The sequence below is a fragment of the Anopheles ziemanni genome, chromosome X, assembly GCF_943734765.1.
Source record: "Anopheles ziemanni chromosome X, idAnoZiCoDA_A2_x.2, whole genome shotgun sequence".
Lineage (NCBI taxonomy): Eukaryota > Metazoa > Arthropoda > Insecta > Diptera > Culicidae > Anopheles > Anopheles ziemanni.
This window is the reverse complement of record NC_080707.1, coordinates 6,153,038-6,179,736: the sequence shown is the minus strand read 5'-3', so window position 1 is coordinate 6,179,736 and position 26,699 is coordinate 6,153,038. Positions and strand designations below refer to the sequence as shown.

General features: G+C 50.6%; 3 protein-coding genes across 3 annotated transcripts; all 3 read left to right on the top strand.

Annotated features, from left to right (window-relative positions):
* Window positions 1–3,177: 3,177 nt before the first annotated feature.
* LOC131290639 (uncharacterized) lies at window positions 3,178–14,987 on the top strand. The gene is made up of 15 exons (XM_058319802.1): window positions 3,178–3,754; window positions 4,926–4,998; window positions 5,091–5,131; window positions 5,226–5,414; window positions 5,659–6,802; window positions 6,903–7,114; window positions 7,724–7,931; window positions 8,046–8,237; window positions 8,328–8,390; window positions 8,612–8,766; window positions 8,848–8,934; window positions 9,007–9,407; window positions 13,977–14,085; window positions 14,272–14,610; window positions 14,773–14,987. Exons 1-15 carry the CDS (start codon window positions 3,178–3,180, stop codon window positions 14,985–14,987), a joined length of 4,005 nt encoding a protein of 1,334 aa, XP_058175785.1.
* Window positions 14,988–20,478: 5,491 nt separating this feature from the next.
* Window positions 20,479–23,279, top strand: LOC131290932 (SH3 domain-binding protein 5). The gene is made up of 6 exons (XM_058320120.1): window positions 20,479–20,537; window positions 20,822–20,884; window positions 20,991–21,119; window positions 21,213–21,502; window positions 21,928–21,993; window positions 22,130–23,279. The coding sequence occupies exons 1-6, from the start codon at window positions 20,487–20,489 to the stop codon at window positions 23,277–23,279; spliced, it is 1,749 nt and encodes a 582-aa protein (XP_058176103.1). The 5' UTR covers window positions 20,479–20,486.
* Window positions 23,280–24,357: 1,078 nt separating this feature from the next.
* Window positions 24,358–26,606, top strand: LOC131290561 (AH receptor-interacting protein). The gene is made up of 3 exons (XM_058319718.1): window positions 24,358–24,683; window positions 25,535–26,067; window positions 26,158–26,606. Exons 1-3 carry the CDS (start codon window positions 24,597–24,599, stop codon window positions 26,498–26,500), a joined length of 963 nt encoding a protein of 320 aa, XP_058175701.1. The 5' UTR covers window positions 24,358–24,596; the 3' UTR covers window positions 26,501–26,606.
* Window positions 26,607–26,699: the final 93 nt, after the last annotated feature.

The following is a 26,699-nucleotide window of genomic DNA, read 5'->3' as shown; positions in this document are numbered from 1 at the left end:
CGGCTCCGACGCCAGAGCGGGACGACAGGCTGTATCCTGGCTCGCATCTCGCCCGTGTCGATAGTACGGGCCCCCGGGACGGGAAGGGACGTGCGCAGCCGTGGGTGTTCGTGGATCGCTCGGCAACCCATCGACATCGTCCTCGTCATCCTTGTCGCAATCGTCGACATTGCTCTCCCAGCAGGCGCTCCAAGCACCAAGTTCGAAGTTGCAGTTGTTTTGTAGAGTCCAGTGCAAGTAGAGACTAGAGCGCTTGTCTCATTCGTTGCGTTACATCGCTCAGCCGTGGATGTGTGCACGCTACCCAGAGTTTCGCTTACCTTGGGGATCAGTGGATCTGCAGGCAGGTTATCCCAACCAACCTCACCGTGCTTCATCAGCTCCTCGAGAGATATTGCAAACCATTGCCCAAGGTTACGGATTACACACGTTTGTGAAAGTTCTGGAGTGGTTCCACTCTTGCTAACCTCTAGGTGAGTTTCCGGATGGTGAACCGTACACCGAGCACATACGTGGAACAAGTGTGCATAGTCCTTGCCGTTCCGTTCGCCGGGAAGTCCTAGAGCCACGCCGTGCAACAGTGCGTCTAGGGTGATACTAGTGCACCAATAAAGCTAGCGACCTGGCCACACCTATCAACCTAACCTAACCCAGTCCCAGTAGCCAGTACTCATCATCAAACAAACACGCAAGGTTGCCGCAAGAAAAAGGGCATGGACCTCAACTCAAACGCCACGCCGTCCACACCCCATGGTGATTCTGTGTACTAGTCTCGCGTGTGCCTCTGTTTTTGTGTATGTGTGTGCATGCGCGGATGTGTGTGTACGTGTGTCAGGTATGTGTGCGTATGTGTGTTTCCAAATCTATGCGTAGTGAATTGCGAAAGGCATGAAAATATCGTTTCCCCAAAGCGATATTGTCCAAAGTCTCCACTTGATGTTGATTAACGCCGAGTTCCGGATGTTTTCCTTCCTTTGAAAGCGCGTGACGCAAGACACCTGCCTCTCCTAGGCAGCAACTATCGACGTGAGGGGTGGGGAAACACTTGATAAGCCACGGGACCGAACTTTCCCGGCAAGTTTAATTTGCGAAATCTGCGACGCGCTGAAGCCTGCTCCGAACACGCGTTGACGTTGGATCACGTGAGTGACATGTTTTAGGGAGTCAGAAAAATTGGATCCAACTATAGGACTTGTTTTGGGACTAGGACCGGTCGGAGCCGCTTACGCACCAGGGTTGCATACGCACAACCGTAACACCTCGGCAGGTTATCTATTTCCCCAGCTGTCAGGCACGTCGGGAAGGTGCAATTTAACTTTTTAAGCCATGCTTAGGCTTGGCATAGTACTGCATTTGGATGTCTATTAGCGAGAAAGCATGGTATAATTGGAAAGCATACACATTTTTTGAAAATGTGCCCAAATGCGAAAAGATTATCGATTTAACAGCCAACATCCCTTCGCTTCTGTTCACGAAATCCGTGCCATGTATTCCTCAAACAGTTGTGCACTCTAGTCAATTTCTTATAATTAAAAGCCTGCCTCTCCTACCGCGTTCCATTCGAATGTGTATGTCAAGACGGAAACGATGGAACTATTTCCCAACATTTCATTACCCTGCACACGTTCCGCCCAAAGACGTCAAACGCACACGCGGGTTCCGCGTGTTCTAGCCGTTCGACCAACGGCAATCAGCGCAATCGGAAGTTGGTAATCGCCCAGCTCATACGCACGTGTATGCACAGGTGAGGTAGGTTTGTTGCGCAAGGACTGTTTGATTCTCCTCAGCTTCGCCCACCGGCGCCAACTCGAACGCCAACCCGCAAAGAAGTTGGGCGGCACGTGAACTACAGTATACGCTGGAAGGTTTCGCTGAGGCGAAAAGGGTTTACAATGCGGCAAATTCAACCCTGCACCCGTACCCATCACCCCAAACTGCACGCGTACGCCACGCGTACGTCAGTTGACTTGCGTGTTCCTGCAGTCTGCAGTCCGCCACGAGTGTCTACCGTTATAATTCAGAAAACCTGCCTATAAAGTTGGTCTAGCCTTTGGCGAGCGATGGCCATTAAAGGGTTCCCATTCGTCCGAGTGGATGTTGCCAACCCTCCCCGGAGGGAGAGGTTTACTTCCGGCGGTGTACGCTTGATTACGCAACGGAAAAACACCGTCTCATCGGAACCAACTTACAATGGAGGAGCCGCTTTTCTTTCGTCAAGCACAGGTTTTTCGGTTTCCAGGTCCATTTCGTCCACTTCGCCGAAAAGGGTTAGGAAAACCAGGCAAAACTACCGAGATTTTCTTCGACTTCAAAGCTGATGTGTCGATGATAAAGTGACTGCTAGAAACACCCCTGCTTACTACGAGGGTCGGATCACAACGCACACATGCTCGATTTGTGCTCTTCTCGTAATAATGCGTATAATTAATGCGTAAGGAGAATACCAGCCCGGACGTCCAAAATTTCATAACGAATCCCTATATCTCGCATTCAAAATAGGGACGTCTGCGAACCAAGGAAGGAGCGATTTTATAAAAGGGTAACGGCAGGAATTCTCCTAGGGGATGGGGCGGTGTTGAAAAGGATCGAGAGGGATGCAGTAATGGAGGATACCGGAGGACATCGCTAGAAGATGCCGTGGGCGACACGCGACGTAAAAGTTGAAAAATCCTGAACATGCATAGGGTTGCCGAGGTAGCGGCGATTCGGGTCAGATTTTGACATCCTATTCGCCAACCCTTGACCGAATGACCATCAGCTCCGGACATTGTACGTTCGGTTGTAACAACGTTAATCCACCCTCTTGAACGGCGGAATAAGTACGAATACGCAAAGGAAGCGTACAAACACCTGCTCCTTTTGGAATAGCCGTAGGGTTTTGATTTCGATTCGTAGTACATCTACCTGAAGATACTGTTTTTCTTTTTTTGTAGAACATCCCTCACCTATTTGCATCCCATCCAAAACGTTTGTGTGCCTGTGTTAAGAGCTAGGGGCTTCTTGTACCATTGCAGGTGCTCCAGGTTTAAGGCGAGCTGGTCAGGGTCCGGTGTAGTGTCCGAGGATCCCGGTACGGTGTACACAAGCACCCGGTACGGAAGGATGTAGGCCACCCATTCCACACGCATCGCACCGGGAAAAACCGGTTCCGGCACCGGTTCACGGCAGCCTACTGCTATGCGCCAGCGATCGTCGGTGTCCATCCGCGACTACTCCGGCTTCCGCTCGCGCGTCCATGACTCTATGGAGTCAGTGCTGCCACGCAATCAACTAACTAGCGCGTCCACGTCCAGCATCAGAAAGCCCAGCAGCACTCAGCAGCAGCACCCGCAGCAGCAGGAGCAGCAGCAACACGTATCACCACACACCCGGCCATCGACCGGTGTTATGAGAGATCCTTCCCGCCGCGACTGTGTATCCTCACAAAGCCGCACAGGAGCGCAGCAGTCGGTCAGCAGCAGCATCGTTAGCAGTAGCAGCAGCCACGGCAGCATCACCAACGGCACTGCTGGCAACAGACATTCTATTCCAAGTGCAGCGAAGAGTGGTGAGCGCCTGAGAAGCCGGATCAGCCCGGGACACGAGAACATCGTCAGCTCGACATCGAACCCGGGAACACCGGTGCGGTCCGTCATCGGCAGTGACATCGCACCAAGCACCAGCAGCCAGCGGGTCGCCTCGACCGACCGGTCGCACGGTTCGGATAGACTGTCCACCTACCATCGCTACAGCTCCTATACCGCCAATCTAAAAGGTAGGCCCAGTCTCTTTTTGAGCCTTTTGCAAAACCCAAATTAGAACCCCGAGAATAGCATTTGTCGCGTCATTATTGTAGCTGTTTTCGTGCAATCCTCTAATTCCCCCGACTCCCGTGCGGGAACAACAACCCGCTCACCGAGCATCAAATGGACTAATCCCCAAAAATCCTCCCGGGGATTTAGCAGCCGCTCCTGCACAAAAACCGAAGGGGACATAGCCACACATTCCACCAGTAACGGTAGCTACATTCCTGTTCAGTACGCCACATTCCCCCGTCTCCCGCTCCGGAGAAGGATTTTTTTCTCACACATTTCAAGCCAACCCCTTGACGGGCTCGTCCCACACCCGGCCTGCCCAAACTTCTTTAATAAGCTCTGACAACTTCGACAATCAGATTCCCAGAAAAACCCCACCGGGGAATCTTCCTCAACCCCAAGGTCGGGTCCGACGACGCCGTCGACCAGAGGAAAGGGAGGAAGAATGTGCATATTCCCCTTTCTTTTTCCTTTAAACTACGTGCCTAGCATTTTTGGAGAGGATTTCGCAGCGACCGTTCGAAAAGCTGGCGGCTACTTCCCTTTTGCGGTGTTCGTTCTGGTGCGGGGTCTAGTCCGTGTTCGGTGTACGTACGCTTACGCCCATATGTGCAAACCAAAGTGTGTGTAAACGAGTGTCTGTGTGTGTGTGTGAGTGTGTGTGGCCACAACAAGGGATCAAGGAGGGTGATTTTTGTTAAAAGAATGCTTACCACTTCGGATGATGTCCTTTCGTCGGTTATTTCGGAAACCGGAGCGCAAATGGCGATGATGGGATGCTAATCTACACGGCATGAGACGGATTCCGGGTAGTTCAGGCACGAAGGTAACTCCATCCATCTTCTCCACCCTCGCTGCGTCACTTGGCTGCTGCTGCCGCCCCTCATGAAGCCGTTGTATGCAGGGATGTGGGTACGGTGCGAAAAGTTCCTCGTGAACAGTTCCGGACCAAATCTTGACCGACCCGGATCGGGTCTCGGGCGCAGAATAAACTTCCAACCTACCAGATGAGACAATATTTACTTTTAGGTGTTTTTTTTTTTGAAAAAAGATTCTACAACCTTTAACCAAATCGTCGACCACGATATCTTAGCACACAACTTCTTCCTCTTCTCCGACCATTTTCCACAGAATCAAGCAAGTGTCCGACACCGGGGTGCGTTGGTCTAGGGCACGTTACCGGACTCTACTCACATCACAGAAGGTGGGTCCTCTCCACCTCTACGCACCACTGTCCAAGCCTGGTTATGCTAATCGTTTGACTCCTCTCTCTCTCTCTCTCCTCCCCGTCTCCAGCTTATCTGGATGCCCTCGGCGCGATAAGGTATCCTCAGAGTGTGAGTATTCGCCCGAGAGCAACACCTTCCGGCCTTGGGCTGCTAATGAAAAACTCTTCCTTTTGCTTTACTTACCTGAACGGTCCCGATATAGTACTAGCCCTCCACGAAACGATCCTTAAGTGCCCGACACCGGGATGCAACGGACGTGGCCACGTCAGCGCTGGTAGGAACTCGCACCGAAGTCTCTCCGGTTGCCCGAAGGCGGCCGCCAGCAAAGCAGCAGCCCGTGAGCTAAAGTACCAGAATGGTCTATTGTTTCGTCAGAAGCTGCATTCAGCAGGTCAGTATTTTGGGTTCTACAATTACAATGCCTACACATTCCTCGCCGCAGGCGTCTGCTCACCAAATGGTGTGTAGTCTCAGCTGCAGTCTGGCTGCAAATTGAATGATGTAATGCTCAATGTTGAGAAACTGATAGCGATTGGCACACTTATGGCAGATTGGGTAACTCATAGCCGTTAGCGTTTCATCGCTACTGCTTGGGGATTTCAAGCTAACTTCGACTCTCCGACTGTTTCCTCCAGTGATAAACTATCAACAGTTAAGTGAATACCGTTCGGCGCTCTCGTCGGTTTCGGCGGAGGACGGTTCGCGAAGTGTCAGCGCTACAGCCCGCTCGCATCCACTCCCACCAACTACCCCCGACGACCGACTGGTGAAGGATCTAAGCAACAAACGCAGGGAGTTAGACGAAGCACCGGACGAGGAAGACGACAGCCGGACTCCAGAGCCGGTGCCGCCAGTGATCAAAACCGAACAGCAGGAGGAACCGACCACCGGTAGAGCCGGTACTGATCCATCGCTTTCTTCCCCCGCCTCACCACCCGCCGCGTCTCCGGGTAGCCAGGTGATACGGGAGCCGGGTTCCAGGATGCTGGAAAGCACATACGGGCGCGACCAGGACCTGGTCCGCTTCGGCCAGATGGGTGACGTGCGGCAACATCAGTATACGAGCGTGCACTACGACACGAGTCAAACCATGCCGGGTGGCACGTACGATCTCGGCTCTTACGGAGCTCGCGGCTACGATTCCGGCGCCTTCGAGCGCTACGACTCGAGCAGCTACGGCATGCAGAAGGGTTCGGCCATGTACGGCACCGTGTATCCGCCGGTGCAGCCCACCCTCGACGACTACAACGTGGGTCCCGGTCCGCAGGCTACCGGCGTTGCGTCCGGTCCGCTTCAGAGCTCCACCATGCAGCATACGGGCGCGATGCTCCCGCCATCCGGAGCTCCCTTGCTGAAGATGGAGATGCCGGACGAGGGCAACACGGCAGTGGCGGCCGGTCCCATATATCCCCGGCCGGTATACCACTATGACCCGGCGTGCGGCACAACCGGTGGTTCGGCCGTCCCCCCGCCTGGCTTCTCCGCGATCAACCTCAGCGTCAAGGTAACGTCCAGCGGTGGCTCATTGCGCAGCCTCGGATCTCCCGGCCCGAATGGGGCTCCGGAGCGTCCACCGGTGATCGATCTGTCCTCGGCGAACGGAGTATCCTCCACGAACGGACCGTTGACCGGCTCGGAGATGACATCCAATGGCGACGCCGGTTCACAAAAGAGCCCCAAGCCTGGCACCAGCCCGAACCACATTACGGCCAACAGCCCGCATATGCCGAGCCCGCAGGGCCATACGCTCGATCTAAGCGTCAGCCGTTTGCCGAACAGGTAAAGCTACATCCTTCTTCTACATCTCTCACCAAATATACTATACTATAACCATAACTCGTCTTTCTCGCTCTCTCTTTCTTTATCTCTATTCCGGCAGCTCGACCAGCCCGCAGTACCATCAGGATCCGAGCTCGGGCCCACCGGCGGCCCCGAACGGTCGTTCACCACCGACCGAACCGGTAGACTTCAGTGGGCCACCAAGACAGCTCGGCTTTGGATTTATGGGCCCACCGGCGCCCGGTTATAGCCGCGAGTCCACGCCGGACAGTGCCGCCTCGCACTACCTCGATGGGTATCGAGATCACAGCGGTAAGTCCACACACACACACAAACACAGCCATCGTATGCGACATCGCTATAATTGTTTGCCTTTGATGTCGGTGTGGGATATGAAACTCGGCAACAATCGCCAAGCGGTCGAGTGCGCATCAAACAGTAGTCCACAATAATACTTTGAAAGCACTCATCGGAATACCTAGCGGTGGTGTGCATCAGCGAAATTACGCCTAATGACAAATGAACAACGAGAAACTGCTTCTAAGGATTCTTTTCACTAGAGCTGGGGAAACCTCCCTCCTGTAATCTTTCACAGGATCCACGACCGATTCGGGCTACTGTCACCCGAGTGGATGACACGACTACAGAAGTGCTCTGATAAAGGAATAGGCTCTAGTAATTACAGACGTGTAGCCTTTGGAAAGCTTAGTATATTTGTTTTTTGTTTATAGACAAGTCGTGGCCCAATAAGATTAGTTCTGTCACCCAATATCTGGGGTGACACATAACACCTAAAGTTAGTGTTACGCTATGTTGGTTTGGTTTTTAAAGTTTTTAAAGCCTCTATATAAAAGAGAAATGTGTACACTGGTCGGAATAAAAGGCTAACACAAACGTCTGCAATCCTTATCCCTCCGATAGGCTACAGTCCGCATCCCGGCTACGGCATGGTGGAGTACGCGAACGGTTACCCGGGCTATGGGTCCAACTACCAGGCCTGTCCGCCGTACGGAGCATCGCTCGGTCCGTATTCATCTGTGCCGGGCGCAGGCTACGCATCCAGCGGCTCCTGCTATGGAATGCCGCCACCGACGCACATCCCCTCGCACGACAAGCTGCTGAAGGATGGGTAGGTAACGCACGGCTGGTGCACGGGGAGCCATTATCCAAGCAAGTCGCTAACTCGCGAACGCGTGCCCACGCGCACACACACACACACACACGGTTTCTGGTTTCGTTCCAGCCTGACCGGGCTTTCCCGCACCGACAGGCAGTACCACACGAACACGCAGGAACTGAAGTGCCCGACACCCGGCTGCGACGGCTCGGGACACGCGACCGGCAACTACTCGTCCCATCGCAGCCTGTCCGGATGTCCGCGGGCCACCAAGCCGAAGAGCAAGCCGCGCGACGGCCAGGAATCGGAACCGCTGCGGTAAGGAGGCATCCAACGCCGACGTCAGCTGTCAGAACTGGACGTTTCGCTACCTATTTGTTTTCGTTTTTTTCTTTTGCAACGCTGCAGCTGCCCCATCCCGGGATGTGATGGATCCGGTCACTCGACTGGCAAATTTCTGTCCCATCGTAGGTAAGAAATAAGCCGTACCTCTCAACGCACACTTGTGTTACCTTTATGCGCCCGAAAGTATGCAGCGGTAGCGTAACGTTCGCAGAGCGTCTGGGCGATAGGTTGTTATCCGTTGGGAAATAGTAGTTTGCTTACCATATTCTGAGTATTTCGATTGTTGCACCGAGCTTACGATGCGGTTCTTGTGTCTCCCAACGCCATCTTGTGTGTTCGCCCTACAGCGCTTCCGGGTGCCCGATCGCAAACCGGAACAGGATGCGCGTGATGGACACGGGAGGACAGGAGCTGCACGGGCAGCATCCGTCGGGCAAGCTTGGCGGTCTCAAGTACGATGCCGGCCCGGCTGGACCGGGTCCGGCCTCCAACGGTGGTGACGGTGAGCAGTGGCCAAACGGCACCCCCTTGACGCACCATGCTAACGAAACGATGTACTATCACCCTTCATCGCCGGGCGCAGGGGCCTCGAACCCGTCGAGCCAGAGCATCAAGAAGTCCAAGTACGCGGACGAGCATCTCGCCAATGGTTACAGCAAACCGTACACCGGTAGGTACCTAGCTGGTGGCAGCTGAAGACCGACGACTCGCAGCGTCTACTCACACTCGTACTCGCATTCAGGCATGCCGGACATGGTGATGACACACTCGCCGGAGCACCAGGACAACCGGAACGTCAACGGTAACGGTGGTAGCTCTCCGGTTGAGGCCGCCCTCCAGATTGGGGGGCTCGGTGCGCCGTTGCAGGAGCAACCACGGAGCCAGGAGCCGGGCCCCGGACCGGACGGTGGCCGAGGTAGCGGCGCAAACGAGGTAGGAGGCGTCGGCGTTGGCATCGGCGAGGTGGTTGGTGGCGGGTCCGGTGGCGGTGGTGGTACGTCCGGTGGCGGCGGCGAGGACCTGCTGTCGCTCGAGGCAGAGATCTCCGAGCTGCAGCGGGAAAACGCCCGCGTCGAGTCGCAGATGCTGCGGCTCAAGACCGACATCACCGCGATGGAGACGCAGCTCAGCCACGCCGAACGGGTACGTAAGCGAAGGTTGGTTGAGACGGGCTTAATTCGTTAAACACGGCTGCCAATGTGAACTTGCATCGTTTGTGTTTGTACTGGTTTCTTTCCATTCTTTTGTTTACACTTCTCACCACCTGGACCGGTGGAGTCGAACCTTTTCTCTAGCTCGTCCTTCGTACTTAATGCACAGTGGGCAGTTTGAAAGAAACGTTGGCATACAATTTTGCTGATAGTTTATATATAGAGTAGTACATAGCGGCAACACATGTAGATCCCCACTCACTACATTTCTACCAAAGTTCATGCACATAAAAATGCAAATGAAATGCCTGATCTATTTTAAATAAGAGAAAGTGCACGTCCTCTTCTCATTTAAGTGATTACTAATTTTGCCATCATTGCGTCATTTTCACAAAACTATGATTTTAAAAAATACTATCACACGTATACCTAATTATACTGCGTGAGCACACTTGTTGTTCCTTGCTTTTAAACAGAATCTTCATAGGAAAACAAACATTTATCTTAGCTATCAAGGATTAACACGTTCCGTACCGCGTTACCCATACATGGGTAACGCCATTGTTCGTATTAAATGTAGATTTTTTAATGCTCCATTACTTTCTTTTTCCGTGTAAGACATGGTACTGCTACAGCTGAATTATTGGTTGCTTTTGTTACCTCGTCATTAATTCCCTTCTTCGTTTGTAAAAAAGATGCAAAATTCGTATTATTATTTTTGGTGCAGAACGTGTTAAGCATAGTTTCGAAAAAAATGACGCACATGTGTGTAATTAGCTGTGCAGTTTTGTTGGTATGATTAGTGTTAACCGCTCGATTATTTGACCGATATAGTAAGGACGGGGCCAAAGTGCGCAGTTTCGGTGAAGTGTCATTGTGAACTGTTTGCAGTTTCAGCAACACGTATATGCTTCAAACACAGTTGAAAAAATTACACAAATTTTCACTAATGTGTATAAATAAGCATATTTTGGCGGTCCAATTGCTCCTAAAGTTGGTATTGGCTACATTGTCTAACTTTGTCAGAAATTTAAATCAAGCGTATTTTTGTGCTATCAAATGCGCACTTTGGCCCTACCTTCCTATATTCATCGTTTAAACTAGATCAAAGTTGAATGTTGTACTTTCATCCCGCCAGCTGCCCAATGTGCAATGGCCCACGTTCCGCGGAAACCGTTACCGGACAGAGATACGAGTGACAATTTCGAACCGAACGAGGGCCAGCGTGGTTTTTGTTTTTCCTCCTTAGACATCCTAGCACCGAAAGTAGTCAACCCGTTTTCCTCCCCAACCCGAAACCCCTTCACCCGGTGCACCTTGCGGAATGTCGGGGCCTGTTGAGCTGTTTCCAACCACCCGCCCGGTGCACAACGCACTTCTTGCGCGGCCAAAGAGTAAAGGGGGAATGGGCGGGGCAGAGGAGAAGAGGGATAATAAAACAGCACACCCTACACCGACACAAACGGTCCCCGGACGAGCGTTAGCTCGTTTCGTAACGGCAAATCAAATTCAATAAAGTCATAAAGCAGCATAAATAACGGCACATTGATACGATCGGGTCCGTAAATTGTCTGCCAAGCGGAAGACACGCAACGACAAGCGGAGGGAAACAACAACACATCCACACATTTCCTCACCCCGGCCCCCGGCATCCTTGGAGAAAAACCTCAAGTCGCTCAAACGCCACCGCCACCAATTTCAATTGAAACCGTCTCGCCCCGAAGGACTTCCTTTTTTTTCTTGTTTTTCCACCACACGTATTCTTCATTCTTTTTCCTTCTTTTCTTGAAGAAGAAAAGTGTGGTGCGGATGGTTGGAAAAAAAAACCCACACAACCCCTCGCAAGCGTAACGTGCAGCTTGTACCATGGACCATGTGCCACCAATGATCGCACCGTGGGGAAAATGCACGGAAATGGGTGCTTCCGTTCCGTTCCAGGGGTAGCAAACTGGGCGAAGGGTAGGGCTGAAGATCCCAAGGCGCATAAAAAAACACAGACACCCGGTATAGTGTTGGGAAAGGAGCGTAAGAGCTGGCAACCTCGCTCCGCTCCTCAAGAGGAGCGAAACCATCGCTCCTCATTTGTGAGTGAACCATTTGCATCAGATTGTGTCTCGTTTGTTTGACGCTGTACGTTCACTGTAGGGTGTTTGTTTTTTATGTGTCGCTTCAAGTTAAATGATGAACTTTTATTCCCAGATATTACAGCTCGGCAAATTACACAGTGAAACTTATTTGGCGTTGCAGCTTGTTCAAAATAGCTCCAAATATCGCTAGTTTTCTCCTCCGTAGACAATTCGTTATAGCTTGAAGAAAATGTGACTTGCTATCCTGATGATCACTTGCTGTCTGTCCCCGAATATACGTCGGGTCGCATATGCAACAAGCGGTTTCAACCGATATCGGTTTTAACCGATAACAGTTGAAACGGGTAGCATTCCCGGTGGCAGAATCATCATGTTTTCTCGTTCTGTCTAATTGACAATTGTTACCAACAAAACGAGAAAGCATGATGATTTTGCACCGGGGGTGACATAAAAAACTCCGCGCATTTGCCGATTCTAACCGTGAAATGCGCGGGATCAATCAACTCATTACAGAGCGAAGGTGCGAAAAGGAGCAAAAAGGAGCGCAAAGGAGCGGAAAGGATCGAAAAAGAGCGAGAGGAGCGAATTGAGCGAAAATGTTGTGCAACATTTTTTGGAGCTAGCTAACTCGCTCCGCTCCTCTTGGTGAGCGAAATATTCCGCTCCGCTCCTCAAAAAGAGCCGATTTTTACAACACTAAGCCGGAACCTGAACCAGGGAGACCAGTGCTTCTTTGGAGTGGGCGAACGCTTGGTGCGTTGGGTGCATCATTGCACAGTGTTTCCAAACCCAAGTCCATCTTTGCGAAATGATTTTAGCGCGAGGAAACACTACACCACAGGTGTGGGATCGAATCTCGAGTCTGGCACCCTCCGGTATTACGAACGGCTGACCACCGATCTACAATATACCGTCTTTCGGTCACACAAACTCTCTTCGGTGAGAGGCCTTGTCCCACTAGGGGATGTCGTGCCATATAAAAAAAACACTTTACCTTAACTTTATTCGTAGCTATTTAGAGTCGTAAAGCTTCTTAAAATCTCAATTTGTCTGCAACTAAACCATCCACAGCAGAGTTGTGTAAATCAGATTCAGATTCATGAATCTGAATGAATCTCTGCGTTTTAGAGATTCAAAAATCTTTCTTCTAGAGATTCATGAATCCCAAAGACATACAAACTGATGCAAAGTGATCAGCCAAAAATGGTGAGAGGGACCCCCCACAGATCCTTGAAAGATTCATAAAGATTCAATAAGGTTTGAAGATTCGAATTCGCAAAGATTCATGAATCCATCTGAATTAATCTTAGGTGAAAGATTCATATGATAGAATCTCGTCAAAAGATGCATAAACCACAACACTAATCCAAAGCAATTTTGAACTCGTTTACCAACATCAGCGATTGGCGTGCGAAACACTGTACCTACGGGGTGAGCTGGTTTTCCCATCCTCTCGACGCAAACACAACAAAAGGCTTTCCCTGTCGTAGCAGGTTGGGGTTGTGTTTTCTTAGGTCCTTTCCCAGCCATCGGTGGATGGGTTTGTTGTGGCGCGTCTCGTGGCATTTGTAAAGGGGAAAAAAAGTGTAAGATACCCCGGCCTGCAGTGTAGGGTGGAAAAACGCATGAAATTATGATATTTCAACCGTCGGCGCACCATTCACCCCTTTTTCCCGGCACCGCACCGTCGGCTTTCTCCGTTTGCTATCTTGATCGTTTGACTTGCTGATTTTTTAGGGTTTATTTTTTTCCACATACACACACACACAGTAATATGAGTTGTTGTGGAAGCGAAGTGTCCACTGGAATGGCAAACCGGGTGGAGAGCGAGGTGGCGATAAATGACCATTGGGTTGTGTGAGCATGCAGGGCCCACTCCCTTTCGATGTTATCAGCGACCGGAAAGAAATTTGTTTTGCGACTTCCTTCCTCGTGGAGCCCCTTAGGTTTTTTTGACGTCTACGTTCGTGTTTTCTTTTCGCCGACCAAGGGGGGAAAACTATGGGCCCGTTCTGGTAGTGCAGACCAATAAAACGATTATGATAACTGGTTCTGGTCAGTGAAAGAGGCAAGCATGGGAACCAGAAGATCCATTTGGCTTTTCTTTTTGCTTCCCCCTTCATGTATCGCATTTTCCTCACGCTCTCCAAGGACGTCAGTCACCCGTGGAAATTGTCACGACCGTGTCACGTTTGGGATTACTTTCCATTAGGCGCGACTTTTGACGTGGGTTTTGCAAAATGGATTGTTTGCAGTTCCTTCCCTCCCTTCCGTACTCGTTTGCTTCCTTCTTCCAAGAGCTTGTGCCAGCTCAACCATTTCCACGTAACCAGATTTTCCCCGTACCACATTGCTCTTATGATTGTTGATTGTTTGAACAAATATGATTTTTACTTCACCCATGCCGAACGCACCATGATTCGGTCCAATGATTAACCGGCGGTCGTTTCTTGCTGACATTTCCGAACAAGCAGGAAAACGATACAACCGAAGACAGGAACGGCAACGTAACCGGCTACTACGAGCACCTGCGCAACAACGTCATCACGATGCTCGAGCACGTCAAAATGCCGTCCCCCGCCGGCTCGCCACAGCACAACAACATCAACAACAACAACAGCAGCAACAGCAGCAACAGCAACAACAACCACAGCAACAACAACAACAACAACAACAGCATCAACAGCAAGATCAACATCAGCAGCAACAACAACAACAACAACAACAACAACCAGATTAACAACAACAACAACAACCATCATGGCGAAGCTGATTCCCCGGCATCCGGTCGCGGATGCTGCGGACCGCTGGACAATAACAACAACAAGCGTGGATCCTCTGATAGCGACATCGATGGGCAACAGCTAGCGAAGCGATTCGCTGGCGTGGACTCGCAGCTGGGCCAAGGCAGGGACGATGTTGCTGGTGGAGGGCAAACCGACCACTTCGACAACTACCTATCGAAGCTGCAGTCGCTCTGCTCTTCTCAGCATTCGTCCGCTTCCCACACGTCGCCGACTTCATCTTCCTCATCCTCTTCCTCGTCCTCGTCTGGATCGTCTTACGTCCCTTCGTCGATGCTGTCACCGCAACAACAGCAACAGGCGCAGCACCAGCAACAACAACATAGCCAACAACAACAGCAGCAGCACCACCATCACCATCATCAACATCATCATCTTCACCACCATATCCCGCACCACATCCCAGGCTCACACGCTCACTCCGCCTCGGCGCCCCCTCCACCGCCGCCGCCTCCCCCTCCGCCAGCTCCAGTGCCAACGACGGCGGCTCCGATGGCACTACACCACTACCAGCACCAGCCGGCCCACCATCTGCACCTGTACGACGTGAATGGGCCGATCTACGCCAACCTCGGACCGTCGGCGGATCAACACCACACCCGTCCGCTCTACGACACGATGAAGCTGCCGAGTATCACCGGCGCCGACGGCTTTGGAGTGGCCCTCTCCACGCCGATCTAGGCGAGGGTCAGCAGCTCCCCGTACACTCGCGCGGAAGTTCCCTTCCGGTCTAGGAACCGAGAACTTCCCGAAGCGTAAACACCGATGCCGACTGAGAACGTACGTTACTTTCAACCCTTTTCTAGACCTCCGAATGAAACCCTTCCTACTGGAATGAATCTACACAGCCTATTACCTGGATGTGCTGGAAGAGGCAGGGCTTAGCTGGACCCACTCACCTTTGGTGATCCCTGAGAACAATTCTGGTATGGTAGCAAACGGTGCGAAACCGTAAAGCTACTTGATCGTTCGTAGTCCTTCTCCTATACACTGCTGAAACTTACGTCGATGTCTCTCTAGCAACATCACTAGGCATGAGTTCAGAATTCTGTATCCTCCAAAATATGTCTGCCAAAGATTTTTGGAGAAGATGATCAAATCTTGGCATGTGACGTAGAAAGTCCTAGTTGCCAGATTTCCTTACTTCGGTATTGACATGGGAGCTACGATTGTCGCCATATAATGAGCTTACCACCGGATCTCATCAATCGTGCCAGCTCTAGAGTTCGCCTGTAGTTCCACTCCCCGCTAGCCTATCTGTGCAACCATACAGCGAATGTGGGGTTAAACTTTCGCGTTAAACACAAAGTCCCCTCTCCCTTCCCATCGTGAATTGTTATATGATCGAACGTATTACTGTAGCCCTGAAGGCGCCAGACATGAAAACTCCCATCAAACCACACTATACTCGCACACACACACACACACACACTGACACGCACACATATCATTTGGAAGGAGCGGTCGTTGGGAAGGCAAGATCTGCAGACTGCGGAAAATCTGTACAGTTTTACATCGACACAGAAATCATTTTAAAGGAAATCGTTTCAACATGACTCAGCTGCAGCACAATATAGCGCGACGGGCATTGGCATATGTGCCACTCGCCCGCCAACACATTTACAACTCCGAAAACATTCACACACGAACAACATTGACTCTAAATTTGATGCGGAGCAGTTAACTATTAACGACAATTGATATATGATGCATGAATTACGGCAAAATTGACGTATATTTATAGAGTTAAGTAAATAAAGATAAACACTGAACGCTGAAGGAAACAACAACCAAAAGACATACCGATCTTACCGTACCGAGACACCCAACTTATACAACCTAACGCCATCAACCCCACTTCCGAGACACACCATCCGGTTTAGCGATGTAAGGAACACATTGATACGATTTTACGAGTGCCACCCTTCGTCCGGCGCTGCCCGCCGCTCGCCGGCGAAGGGGAAACGCTTCACTTTTGTAGCCGTAAGATGATTGAACTGACAGCACTTGTCACAACCGTTAGAGGATACGATTTGAAACAAACTGAATTGATAAATAAAACTGATTGTAATCGTCCTGTAGCTCCATTGCGTTTGCGAGAGCCCATTCGACAACTTTCCGTCGCGTTTGTTTTTCCGAAACCGTTCTAGGGGGGAAATTATCCCTTTTCATACTTTTCTTTTGTTTTTGGGGTTCCACTTGGCTGGAAAAGCTCAGCACTGAAAGCACTTGAAAAATTTAAAAAACGCACCAATATGCTCAAAACAGGACAATTTTCCGTTGGCCGACGTCCTGTTTCTCTCAATTCAATTTACAATTTTCCGATCAACGGTGTCTGCGCTTTTTCAAGTGAAATATTTCTTTACGCTGAAAAGACGCTACACACAAGCTGTATACAAGAATATATACAATCGATCCCATTATAAAAGCTTACATCACGAGAAAAGTTGTTGAATGCGGAACGATAGGAAATTGACCACTAAATGCTGATTGAAACAAAAACAACAGAGCCACAAATATATCATATACACAATATACAATTTGTCAACATAAACCCACTTCCCAAGAAACTCGTGTGGTTTAGAGATATATTAAAAAAAAAAACAAAAACTTATACGATTTTACCAGTGCCACCTCCGTCTGGCGTGGCTGACCGCTCGCCAGCGTAGAGGAACGCTTCACTGTTGTAGACCTAAGATGATTACTGAACTGATCATGCCCTGCTAGGGGAAAAGATTTTAAACGAAATGCATTGATAAATAAAACTGTTTGTAATTGTTGTGTAGCTGAATTGTGTGTACGAAATTCCTTAAAGAAACTTTCCATAGCTTTTCCGAAACCATCATGAACATGAAAGCATCGATGTTCGTACTCGTTCGTTCGATTGGGTTCAGTTTGGTTGGTATGCGCCGAAAGCACCACTTGAAACATTTCATGCGCAACAAACCAGTTGGAAAGGGAAAATGCTGCATTGCCTGCATAAAATCGAATTTTCTTCTCCCGTCGACTTTCCCGATCAGAAAAGTTTGCATTGTCCTGTGTTTCGTGTGAAATAGTTCGTCGACTGGTAAAGGAGCTGTCAGTTTGAATGTGCCCGGTCAGCCTCCCAGTCATTCAACTGCTTTTAGCGGACCTTAACAAATACGACTGTTTTATTCCCGTAATGTAATCTAGTATTGTGACGACATTTTGTTTTAACACAATTAAAAGGCGTTGCATTTAATATTCGACACTCACTTACTAATTTAGATAGCAACTTTGTTCATCAACAGTCTTAAAAAGACTTACAAAGCTGTTTCATCTGCTCGCAAAAGTTTCCCAAGCGTCTCATTCGAAAGGATAACATTAAAAACGAATTAATTTGCTTCCAAACACGAACGCATTGATTGTTCATTGCCTTCACTCATCAACAGGAATCAATTTGTTTGAGTTTGTGGTAGCCTTCACTTTGCCTTTCGCAATGTGCATGGGTGCATTCAGATATCACATTTGAATGCGCACACCGTCATGAACGTGTGCGTTGCAACCGGTGACCGCATGTGCGATAAGCTGGCGGACCGTCGGATCTGCTTCACTTCGAGATTCCGCTCGGCTGATTATATTGTGCCACTAGACGAGGTTTGATAACCCGCGACGGTAGGGAAGAAAGCAAATATTCAACACGTCGAGGAACGCCCGAGGAGGGAAGGTGGCGATGGGTGGCAGCACACCGTTTGACCACCACTGACGCACGCGAAAACGCACGCGTTCTCAACCCCACCGAACAAGCGACCAGTGCCAGGCGTGATGTAATTGTGCCCGTGTGAAGCCACGACGAAGGCAGATAATCTCGCGCGCATGCGATCTCGCGGGCACGCACGCACGCAAACACTCACTCGCCTTCGCGGCCCCGCTCGGATTCTGCTGGAGCCTCTCCCAATTGGGGCAGGGATTCTCAACCGCTTACTCAACCGTCGCGCAGTTTCGGCATTATTTCAAACCAGATGAAGCTGCAGATTAATTGACGAAAACGTTTTATTGAAAATAGTAGTTTGATTGTGTTGCACAATTTATACTAATTGCTAGAGCAATTCAACCTGCTACTTCAACCGATCGTTACATATTTTTTCGAAAGCGAGTGAACACTACATTAACCGTAAGTAGACATTAAGGGAAAGAAGACTTTACATTAAGTCGCCGTACGCGATTTTCTATCTCGTTATCGAAACAATGGAGTACTTAACATTACATTAATATTCATACCTCTTACATGCCTGCCAGGGTGGCCATATATTTTGTAGAGGATTTTTACATTTCTGTGTACTACAGCTGAAATTAATTTTACTCATTACTTAATACTTAGTTAATTACTCAAAATCGGATCAATATTTTGAACTCAAAGTTTCGTCGAATGGCATCAAGGGTTCCTGTGTGTTGGACGGATAAAACATGGTTAGAATGGGGATACCTTGCCTGTGGTGTAAATGAAGCCAGTTGTCTAAAAGAATGTCTAGCTGTCACGTGCTGGTTAGGTACAATTTGTCACCGATGCCGCTGTTAAGTCAACCAAACATGTGGTATCCGAGATTCGAAAGAATGACTCGGATCAGATGTATACACTGATGGAATGTTTTTCGATTGTTATTGGGAGTATCACAATTGGCCCAATCTCGCGGCAAAACCACCAACACTTGGGAAGCGCTGTCCATTTCGTGAGTTCGCCATTTCGCTCTCGCACACAGGTGACGCTATCAAGCGCCGGCCCTGTATCCAACGCGAGCCGGCACTGCGCTCTGCTGCCACTGCCCGCCCCTACCCCGAGCGCGTGTGCAAACAATAGAGGCAAACCTCGAGGTGCGTGGCCCCATCATCGCTGACCAGAGGGGGAGCGATATTGGTCGGCAATACAGCGCGGACTCGGACGCGGGTCGGATCTGTGCGCCGTTTGACGTGAACGTTTCGGGGTTTGGGAAAGTTTTCAATCTCGTCCCGGGTGTTTCGGCGAGATGCGGCCGTCCGCCTGGCACGCAAAACAAGCAGTAAAGTACGCCAATTAATCGTGCTCGCGGAAGGCCCGAAGCGCGCGTGTGTGTCAGTTTGTGAGTGGTGGTGGTGTTGTTGTTCCGTCGCGGATGTCGCGGATGTTTGCCAACCTGCCAACCTATTTGGGAGCACACACTCGCGTTCTAGTTCCCCATCACGCCCGCGTTACCTCATTCGTTTTGCCCCCCCGGGTGGGACCCTTTCCCCAGCAGCTCGTCTCTTTAAATGTGTGTTTCTTTTTTACCTTTCTTCTTCCATCGCTCCGTTGCCTTGACTCTTCGCCACTAGAGACGCGCATATCTGTTACGGCGCTTGCTGCCAATTGGCCTCCTTTCTGGGCAGGAGAGTTTGCCCAGTGCCAAAACCCGAAAAGGACGTGCCCAGTAAAGTGTCTACAGGCATGGAGCTATCGATACGCAACACGCAGCACTGCCCGAAGACGTGCTTACCCCAAAGCTTAAGGTTGCACCAATTAAAGTTGAATTAAATTGGTACAGAAAAAAAAAGATTGAAGAAAACCAGCGGTCCATTCTAGAGCAGTTAAAAAGGACGAAAAAAGACTAGCCATCCACAAGCACAAACATACACACAAAGTGAGAGGGAGAGATACACGCAGAGTTCCTAGCAACTGCATACAGCGCCACACAGGTTCACGGTGCGTGTTGGTGTGTTACAACAGGGAGTGCAGTTTGCAAGGAGGGACAAAACTATGCAACGATTCCAGCGCACCTAGCAGTTCGTCAAGGACAACCGACAGTGGGTTTGAAGGAAATCGGTTGTGAAAAGGATGCCCTAATCGTGCCCAGCCAAGCACCTGGACTCCCGAAGAACAGTAGGACGGAAAATCGATCGAGGTGGAAAATACAACAAACAAAAAAAAACACACACACACACACAAAGTGACGTTCCCCTTGACTGGTGTTTCACACTTGCTCTGGCGCGCGCAAGGCGAGGACACTTGCCGCGGTGGAACCGGAACCGGAAAGCGGGGGAACACAGCGAGCCACAATCAACCGAACGAACGTCGCCCGAAAATACGCCAAACGGAACCACCAATCAAACGATTGCTCGGGTTTGGAAGCGGATCAGTGCGGAAAAGTGCCCCCCCTTTGTTGTCCACCAGCCTCTCCCCCTTATCTCGCTACCTGCAACCACGCCATGACTTCCGTGGACAACGACAGCAACGTTCCGGTGGATCCGCGTGTACAGGTAATGGCTGTGGCGCGGGGAAAACGGTCGCAAATTGGTAGCTTCAATGGGCTGAAATCGATTGGACTTACATGTGCATACACACGCGCACACACACACACACACACATAGGCAAATGTGCGAGGAGTGCATTAATAAACAAACGTTTCAACACCGTTTTCCACAAGAGTTTTCTACGGCCGAACGTTGTGCGAAATTTCCCTCCAACAATGTCCAATGGCTAACATCCTTTCCTTCTCTCTCCATTTTACCTATTTGGACATCCTCCTCTGCGGGCCTTAAAGATTGAGCTGGAAAAGTTGAACGAGGCAACGGACAACATCAACAAGCACGAGGTAGACTTAGATGTAAGTAGTCAAACCATCTGCGAGGGAATTTGGTCACCGTCAACAAAGGCTGTAAAAATGACCACGCGTGTGTGTCGGTGTTTTCGTTTTCTTTTTCCTTGGATAGGAAGCGAAAAATGAGTTCCGCGAGCTGCTGAAGGAAAGCGCGGAGAAAATCAAAGCCGTCGCCAAGAAGGTCGGCAACTCGATCGACGCGGCCAAACCGTACTACGAGGCGCGGCTGTACGCGTCGCAGGTAAAGGAGGTCCCCCTCTGCCCCCCAACATGTTACTCCTGTTTGATTCGTTTTCCACTCACCGATTGTCCCTGTTTCGCCATCCCGGTGCAGCTCGCAAAGGAAACGCAGCAATGCGCGCTCAACTTCGACAAGGCAAAGTCGGTGCATGCGGCCGCCAAGGAGATGGTCTACCTGGCCGAGCAGGGGCTGGGCGAGAAGTCAACGCTGGACACGGCCTGCCAGGAGATGCTGACGCACGCGACGACACGCGTCAACGAGAGCCAGAACGAGTGCACCGAGATGCGTAACATCCTGAAGATCAGCGAGCTGAAGCTGGAGGTGGCCAACAATCGCGTGTGCAAGCTGCACTCGCAGCTGAAGGGCGCCATACGCGCCTCGAGGTACGTCCTTCTCTACCAGTTTCACCACTTTCCCTCACACGTCATCCTCTTACGGAGCAGCCAACATTCTTCATGAGCGAAATAATGGAGATCTATATTGCAAAATTTTCCTCCGTTATCGCTTCTCAACAACTTTTCACTTAAAGCGTCGTATTTCCGAACCGCTATCAAGCATGCGTTATGCAACTAGGCATAGTTTATCCTATCGTAGCTTATTGTTTGCTACCCAAACTCACCACTGAAAGGTACTTCTTTAAATTGAGTATTCCGACACTCGATCATATTTTCCAGCCCGGAATGGGGTTGAGTTGATAAGATCTTATTTAATGTAATATTATGCTTTCACCATTTGCTACCCTGCACCGATGTTTGTTGCCTTTTTTTCTTCCCTCTTTTCATTTCTTTTTTTCGTTTCGGTTAGCTAGTTTCGATATCCGACGCAATCTTATGATGATCAATATTATTGCTTATCAGCATCAGTTGCTTTTTCTGTAAGTATTTTTGTTTTATCGATTGTTTTATTTAACTCCTACCGTTCCGGCTGTTGCGGAGTTACGGTATCGGTGGTAGGTACTAATCGGAGAACAAATCGCTTGGTTTGTTCGTTTCGTTACCCCCCCCTTGCAGGCCATACTACGAGCTGCGAGCGAACTATAATGCGCTGCTGCTCGAGCAGAAGCAGAAGGTGGTGGAGCTGGAGGCGAAGGTGGCGGAATCGAAGCTGCGATACAACGAGGCCCTGTCGAGCCTGGAGCGCATCTCGGAGGAGATACACCGGCAGCGGAAGGCGCGGGCGAACAGCGTCGAGGACGAGGACGGCGGGTCGGCCGGCTCGTCCTGTTCTTCCACGACGGCGACGGCTCCGCGCAACCGGGGCAAGATCCTCGCGATGCACCTGCCGTTCAGCCAGTCGCCGTCGGCGGCCCGGATCGACTGCAACGACGAGTACCTGGAGTTCCCGGCCAAGCTGACCATCAAGGCGAGCCCGATCAAGCAGAAGTACCTCGACAAGCTGGACTGTCCGCACCTGCTGAAGGACTTTGCGTGTCGCAAGGCGAGCCCGAGCGCCGAAAGCGACTCGGACAACTACCAGTTCTCGCCCAATCCGACCATCGACGACATCACCAACATGTCGTCAGAGGACATCGAGCAGTGGACGGAGATCCGGCTGTCCAACTCGAACAGCAGCAGCTCGGGCTACTCGCAGCACAACTCGCTGGTGCTCGAGGACAGCGCGCCGACGCCGCAGGACGAAACGAGCGACTCGTCATCGGAGGAGACGCCGAAGGCGAAGACGCGCATAATCAAGATGGAAATGTATCATCAGGAGGGCGGCGGTGGCGGTGGTGGTGGTGGTGTCGGCGGGTTTGGTTTAACACGCCGCGCCGAGGGCGGCATCACGGGCTGGATAAGCAGCCGGACCGGGTCGGCAAGCGCCGCCACCACCACCGCCGCCACTGCCGGATCCGCCGGCGCCTCCGGCACGTCATCGACGTCGATGGCCGGCCGACGGCAGAGTTTGGACATCATCATCGACACCGGCGACCGGGTGAAGGACGTCTTCACCCAGGGCATTCAGCGCATTGGCAAGACGCTCGAGCGGCGCAACAGCGAGTCGGAGGTCGCGCGGGACGACGCCGTCGGCGGGACGGATTTTTTTCTCTTCCAGCGCTCGGATCCTGCAAAGGATGGCCTGTCGGATGAGCAGGTGGAGAACCTTCTTCTAGATCAAGACTGCTCAGACATCTTTCAGAACGTAGTGAACATATCAAAATGAACGCGCGCTTCGCCGCACTCCGACGGCGGCAAGGCGTGTGCCACAATCAGCCTAGAGTGAGAGGATGACGGCGGGCGATAGGATGATATCAATTTACCGGCCGTTACGGAGGTGGAGACCCATATTTGCCGGCGGAACCCAGTGATCTGCAAAGGTAGTTGGCCGCGTCGATCGCACTGACTGCACTGATGCGGGTTCGCGCACACCGTATGAACGGCAAGCTTTTTCTCCCGGCGAACCGGCCACATTATCTCAAACCATGCGCGATCAGCCCCTTCTCCATGGTTTGCATGCATCAGCGAAGGATGCCACACTTTTTTTTTGCCGTAGGATCATCTGTAGAAACAATACCTAGGAACGGGAGCCCGTAAAGCAATTATCTTATTACAAACCAATACAGTAAGCAAACTAAACTACCGGCCGCGAGGAAGGCACACTGTTTTAAACGTGAAAGTTGTTGATTTGTCATAGATTCTAATGCCAGCAATAAATATACGACACAAAACGTGTTTGAACACAACGTAGTAGTGACATTGAGATCACAGGACGTGTTGACTTTCCTTTCCCACTAAATTGCCACCATATAGTAATATAATACACAATCGCCATGCCATGAACATTCGATAAAATATTCGCAACAACACTGCAATTACCAGTAACGCTTATTTCATGCTTAAACCGCGCAGTATAATATTTACATGGCACTTGGTAGGTGTAGCAGTATAGCACCATTGGCCGTCACGGTGACAGTGACAGCTGTCAACAAACACCTCGCGCCATAGGTGACTAGATGCAAGGTGTGTTCTTTTTTGAGAGCTACATAAAAAGTTTCTAAAATATACACAACATAATTATTCACATTCACTGGAAATAAGTATATTTTTCGACCGATTTTCCACATGGTTAACTCATGAAAAGATGAATGAGTAAATAATCTTTTTACTGTCACTGTTCCATGAAGCTACACTACATACACCTTGATTTGACAGAGAGAATCGTCTTCACGTCTCTGCATATGGAAATTCTTCCATTTGCCTCTTGCTCGGTCTGCGGTACGGTTGGTTTTCCGAAGTGCGCCGTACGCATGTGACGTGCTTTTTAACATCTGATGGGAAATTATCCCATCAATCATTGTAAGCGCGATAGCGTGTGTTTTGTGCGTGATGCTAACTCCCGGCCCAACAATGCAGCACTAAAAACGCCAGTGTGAAAGTGTGAGGTTGTGTGCTGAGGACGCTGCGGAGCCAAAGAGCGAAGTTGGGTTTCCCACGATACCACCAGTCTTTCGAACACCGCTGGCTATCTACGAAGCGTCCGATGGATTGCAGCCTGGAGGATGCGAAAATCGTCAAAACAGTAGTGCACGCCGGAACGAAGGTTGTGCCGTTTCGCGACGGTACCAAGGTACGTTAACCCCGAACTAGGTTAGATGCGAGCAGATGAATTCATATGAAAATAAGAACCTAAACATGAATATCTATTCTACCAAGTACCACCGTGATATAGCTTTCGATATGTTAAGCGCTACGTCGGTTCCGTGAGAAGGGAATCGTCCCATCCCGTCGTCGGACAGAACCATTTTGTTTGGGGAGGACATGTTTGAACGTGCAAGTACAGCTCGCTCACCGTTCATTTTTTGCCACGGAACGCCGGCAGTTGAGAGGAGATAAATTCATATTTATTGAATCTAACCATGAAGATGGTTAAGCACTACGTCGGTTTCGTGAGGTCAATAGCGTTCTCTCCCGTTGGTCATCGTTGGGCCGACAGAGCCATTTTGTTAGCGGAAGACATGTTTTATCGTGCATGCACAGCTCCCGTAGGCCATCGTTTGGCCGACACAGCCATTTTGTTAGCGGAAGACATGTTTGATCGTGCATGCACAGGCTCGTTCAACGACAGAAAAGAAAGCAGTGCAAAATTAGCAAAACATTTAACACGTTAAGCGCTACGCGCAAATTGTACTACTTCCCGTTCTGCCAGCGATTCGTAGAAACGCCGGCCTACCCAACGGGCTCTGTCGGCCCGAGCAGACCGACGCCGGCTTACGGGGAAGAACACTGTCGGCCCCACGGGGCCGACGTAGCGCTTAACGTGTTAATGTGAAGTTCAATGTGGAGTCGAATGATTTTTAAATCAATAACGTACGCAACGATTTACAATATCCCATTAAGCATGCAAGTTAGCTAGCCTTTTTCAAATGGCACTATTTACTGGCACGCTCATCTTCTACACGTCTATTTCTCTTCCCGCAGGTGAGGTTCCACTACGAGACACGAAAATGTGACGAATCGCGCACGCTGATCGACGACAGTCGGGCCAAGGGGCAGAAGCCGATGGAGCTGGTGCTGGGCAAGAAGTTTAAGCTCGAGGTGTGGGAGACGGTCGTCCAGCAGATGGCACTGCACGAGGTAGCCCGGTTCCGTTGCGATCGGTCGGTAGTGATGCAATATCCGTTCGTGTCAAAGACGATACGGGACGCACAGAAACCGCGTGAGGAGCGCAAGCACTGCTGCGGCATGACGGTACAGAACGAGGGCATTGGCTACCGGGACCTGGACGAACTGTTCAACAACCCGCAGGACCTGGAGTTCACCATCGAGATCCTGTCGATCGAGAGCCCGGAGGAGTACGAGCGGGAGTCGTGGCAGCTTAATGACGGCGAGAAGCTGGAGCTGGTGCGGAAGATGCGCGAGCAGGGCAACGCGGCGTACGGAAAGAAAGACTATCCGGTAGCCCAGGAGGCGTACTCGCACGCGATCGGAATCGTCGAGCAGCTGATGTTAAAGTAAGCATTAGAGAGAGGACCGCAAATGCCCATCCTTGAAGTTAACTAATTTTTCGTCCTCGTTGTGTTTTAACGTTTGATCTGGTATAGGGAAAAACCGGACGAACCGGAGTGGATCGAGCTGGCCCAGGCCAAGATTCCGTTGCTGCTGAACTATTCCCAGTGTAAACTGCTGGAGCGGGACTACTATGCCGCCATCGAGCACTGTACCGAGGTGCTGAAGTACGACCGGGACTGCGTGAAGGCTCTGTTCCGGCGGGGTAAAGCCCACGCCGGCGCTTGGAACTTTGATCGGGCGCGGGCGGACTTTCAGCGATGCGAGCAGCTGGACGGCAGTCTGCACGATACCATCGCCCGGGAGCTTGCGCGCCTGCAGGAGCTGATCCGCCTAAAGGACGTCGAGGACAAGCTGAAGTTTCAAAAGCTATTCTAGACAATCACGCAACAGCCGGGCCAGAGGCGGACAACTTGTGTAACTATTACTTTTTACCCCAGATTTCAATCGATTGCCCGGATTCGATCCGTCCTAATTGAAGGTAGTCTGGTCATATTAACTAACAATATGTTACTAACCTGGATGTTGGTTGCTCACTAAATTGAGATGGCGATGCTTATCTTGAACCTTCGGCCGG

Bases quoted from the DNA above. Each gene is read 5' to 3' on its own strand.
- LOC131290639 (XM_058319802.1), top strand. From the start codon at position 3,178: ATGCGCCAGCGATCGTCGGTGTCCATCCGCGACTACTCCGGCTTCCGC. The intron at 7,932-8,045 runs GTAGGTAACGCA...GTTTCGTTCCAG, and splicing joins GACAAGCTGCTGAAGGATGG to CCTGACCGGGCTTTCCCGCA. The intron at 8,238-8,327 runs GTAAGGAGGCAT...GCAACGCTGCAG, and splicing joins CAGGAATCGGAACCGCTGCG to CTGCCCCATCCCGGGATGTG.
- LOC131290932 (XM_058320120.1), top strand. From the start codon at position 20,487: ATGACTTCCGTGGACAACGACAGCAACGTTCCGGTGGATCCGCGTGTA. The intron at 20,885-20,990 runs GTAAGTAGTCAA...TTCCTTGGATAG, and splicing joins AGCACGAGGTAGACTTAGAT to GAAGCGAAAAATGAGTTCCG. The intron at 21,503-21,927 runs GTACGTCCTTCT...TCGGTTAGCTAG, and splicing joins GGCGCCATACGCGCCTCGAG to TTTCGATATCCGACGCAATC.
- LOC131290561 (XM_058319718.1), top strand. From the start codon at position 24,597: ATGGATTGCAGCCTGGAGGATGCGAAAATCGTCAAAACAGTAGTGCAC. The intron at 24,684-25,534 runs GTACGTTAACCC...CTCTTCCCGCAG, and splicing joins CGTTTCGCGACGGTACCAAG to GTGAGGTTCCACTACGAGAC. The intron at 26,068-26,157 runs GTAAGCATTAGA...GATCTGGTATAG, and splicing joins GTCGAGCAGCTGATGTTAAA to GGAAAAACCGGACGAACCGG.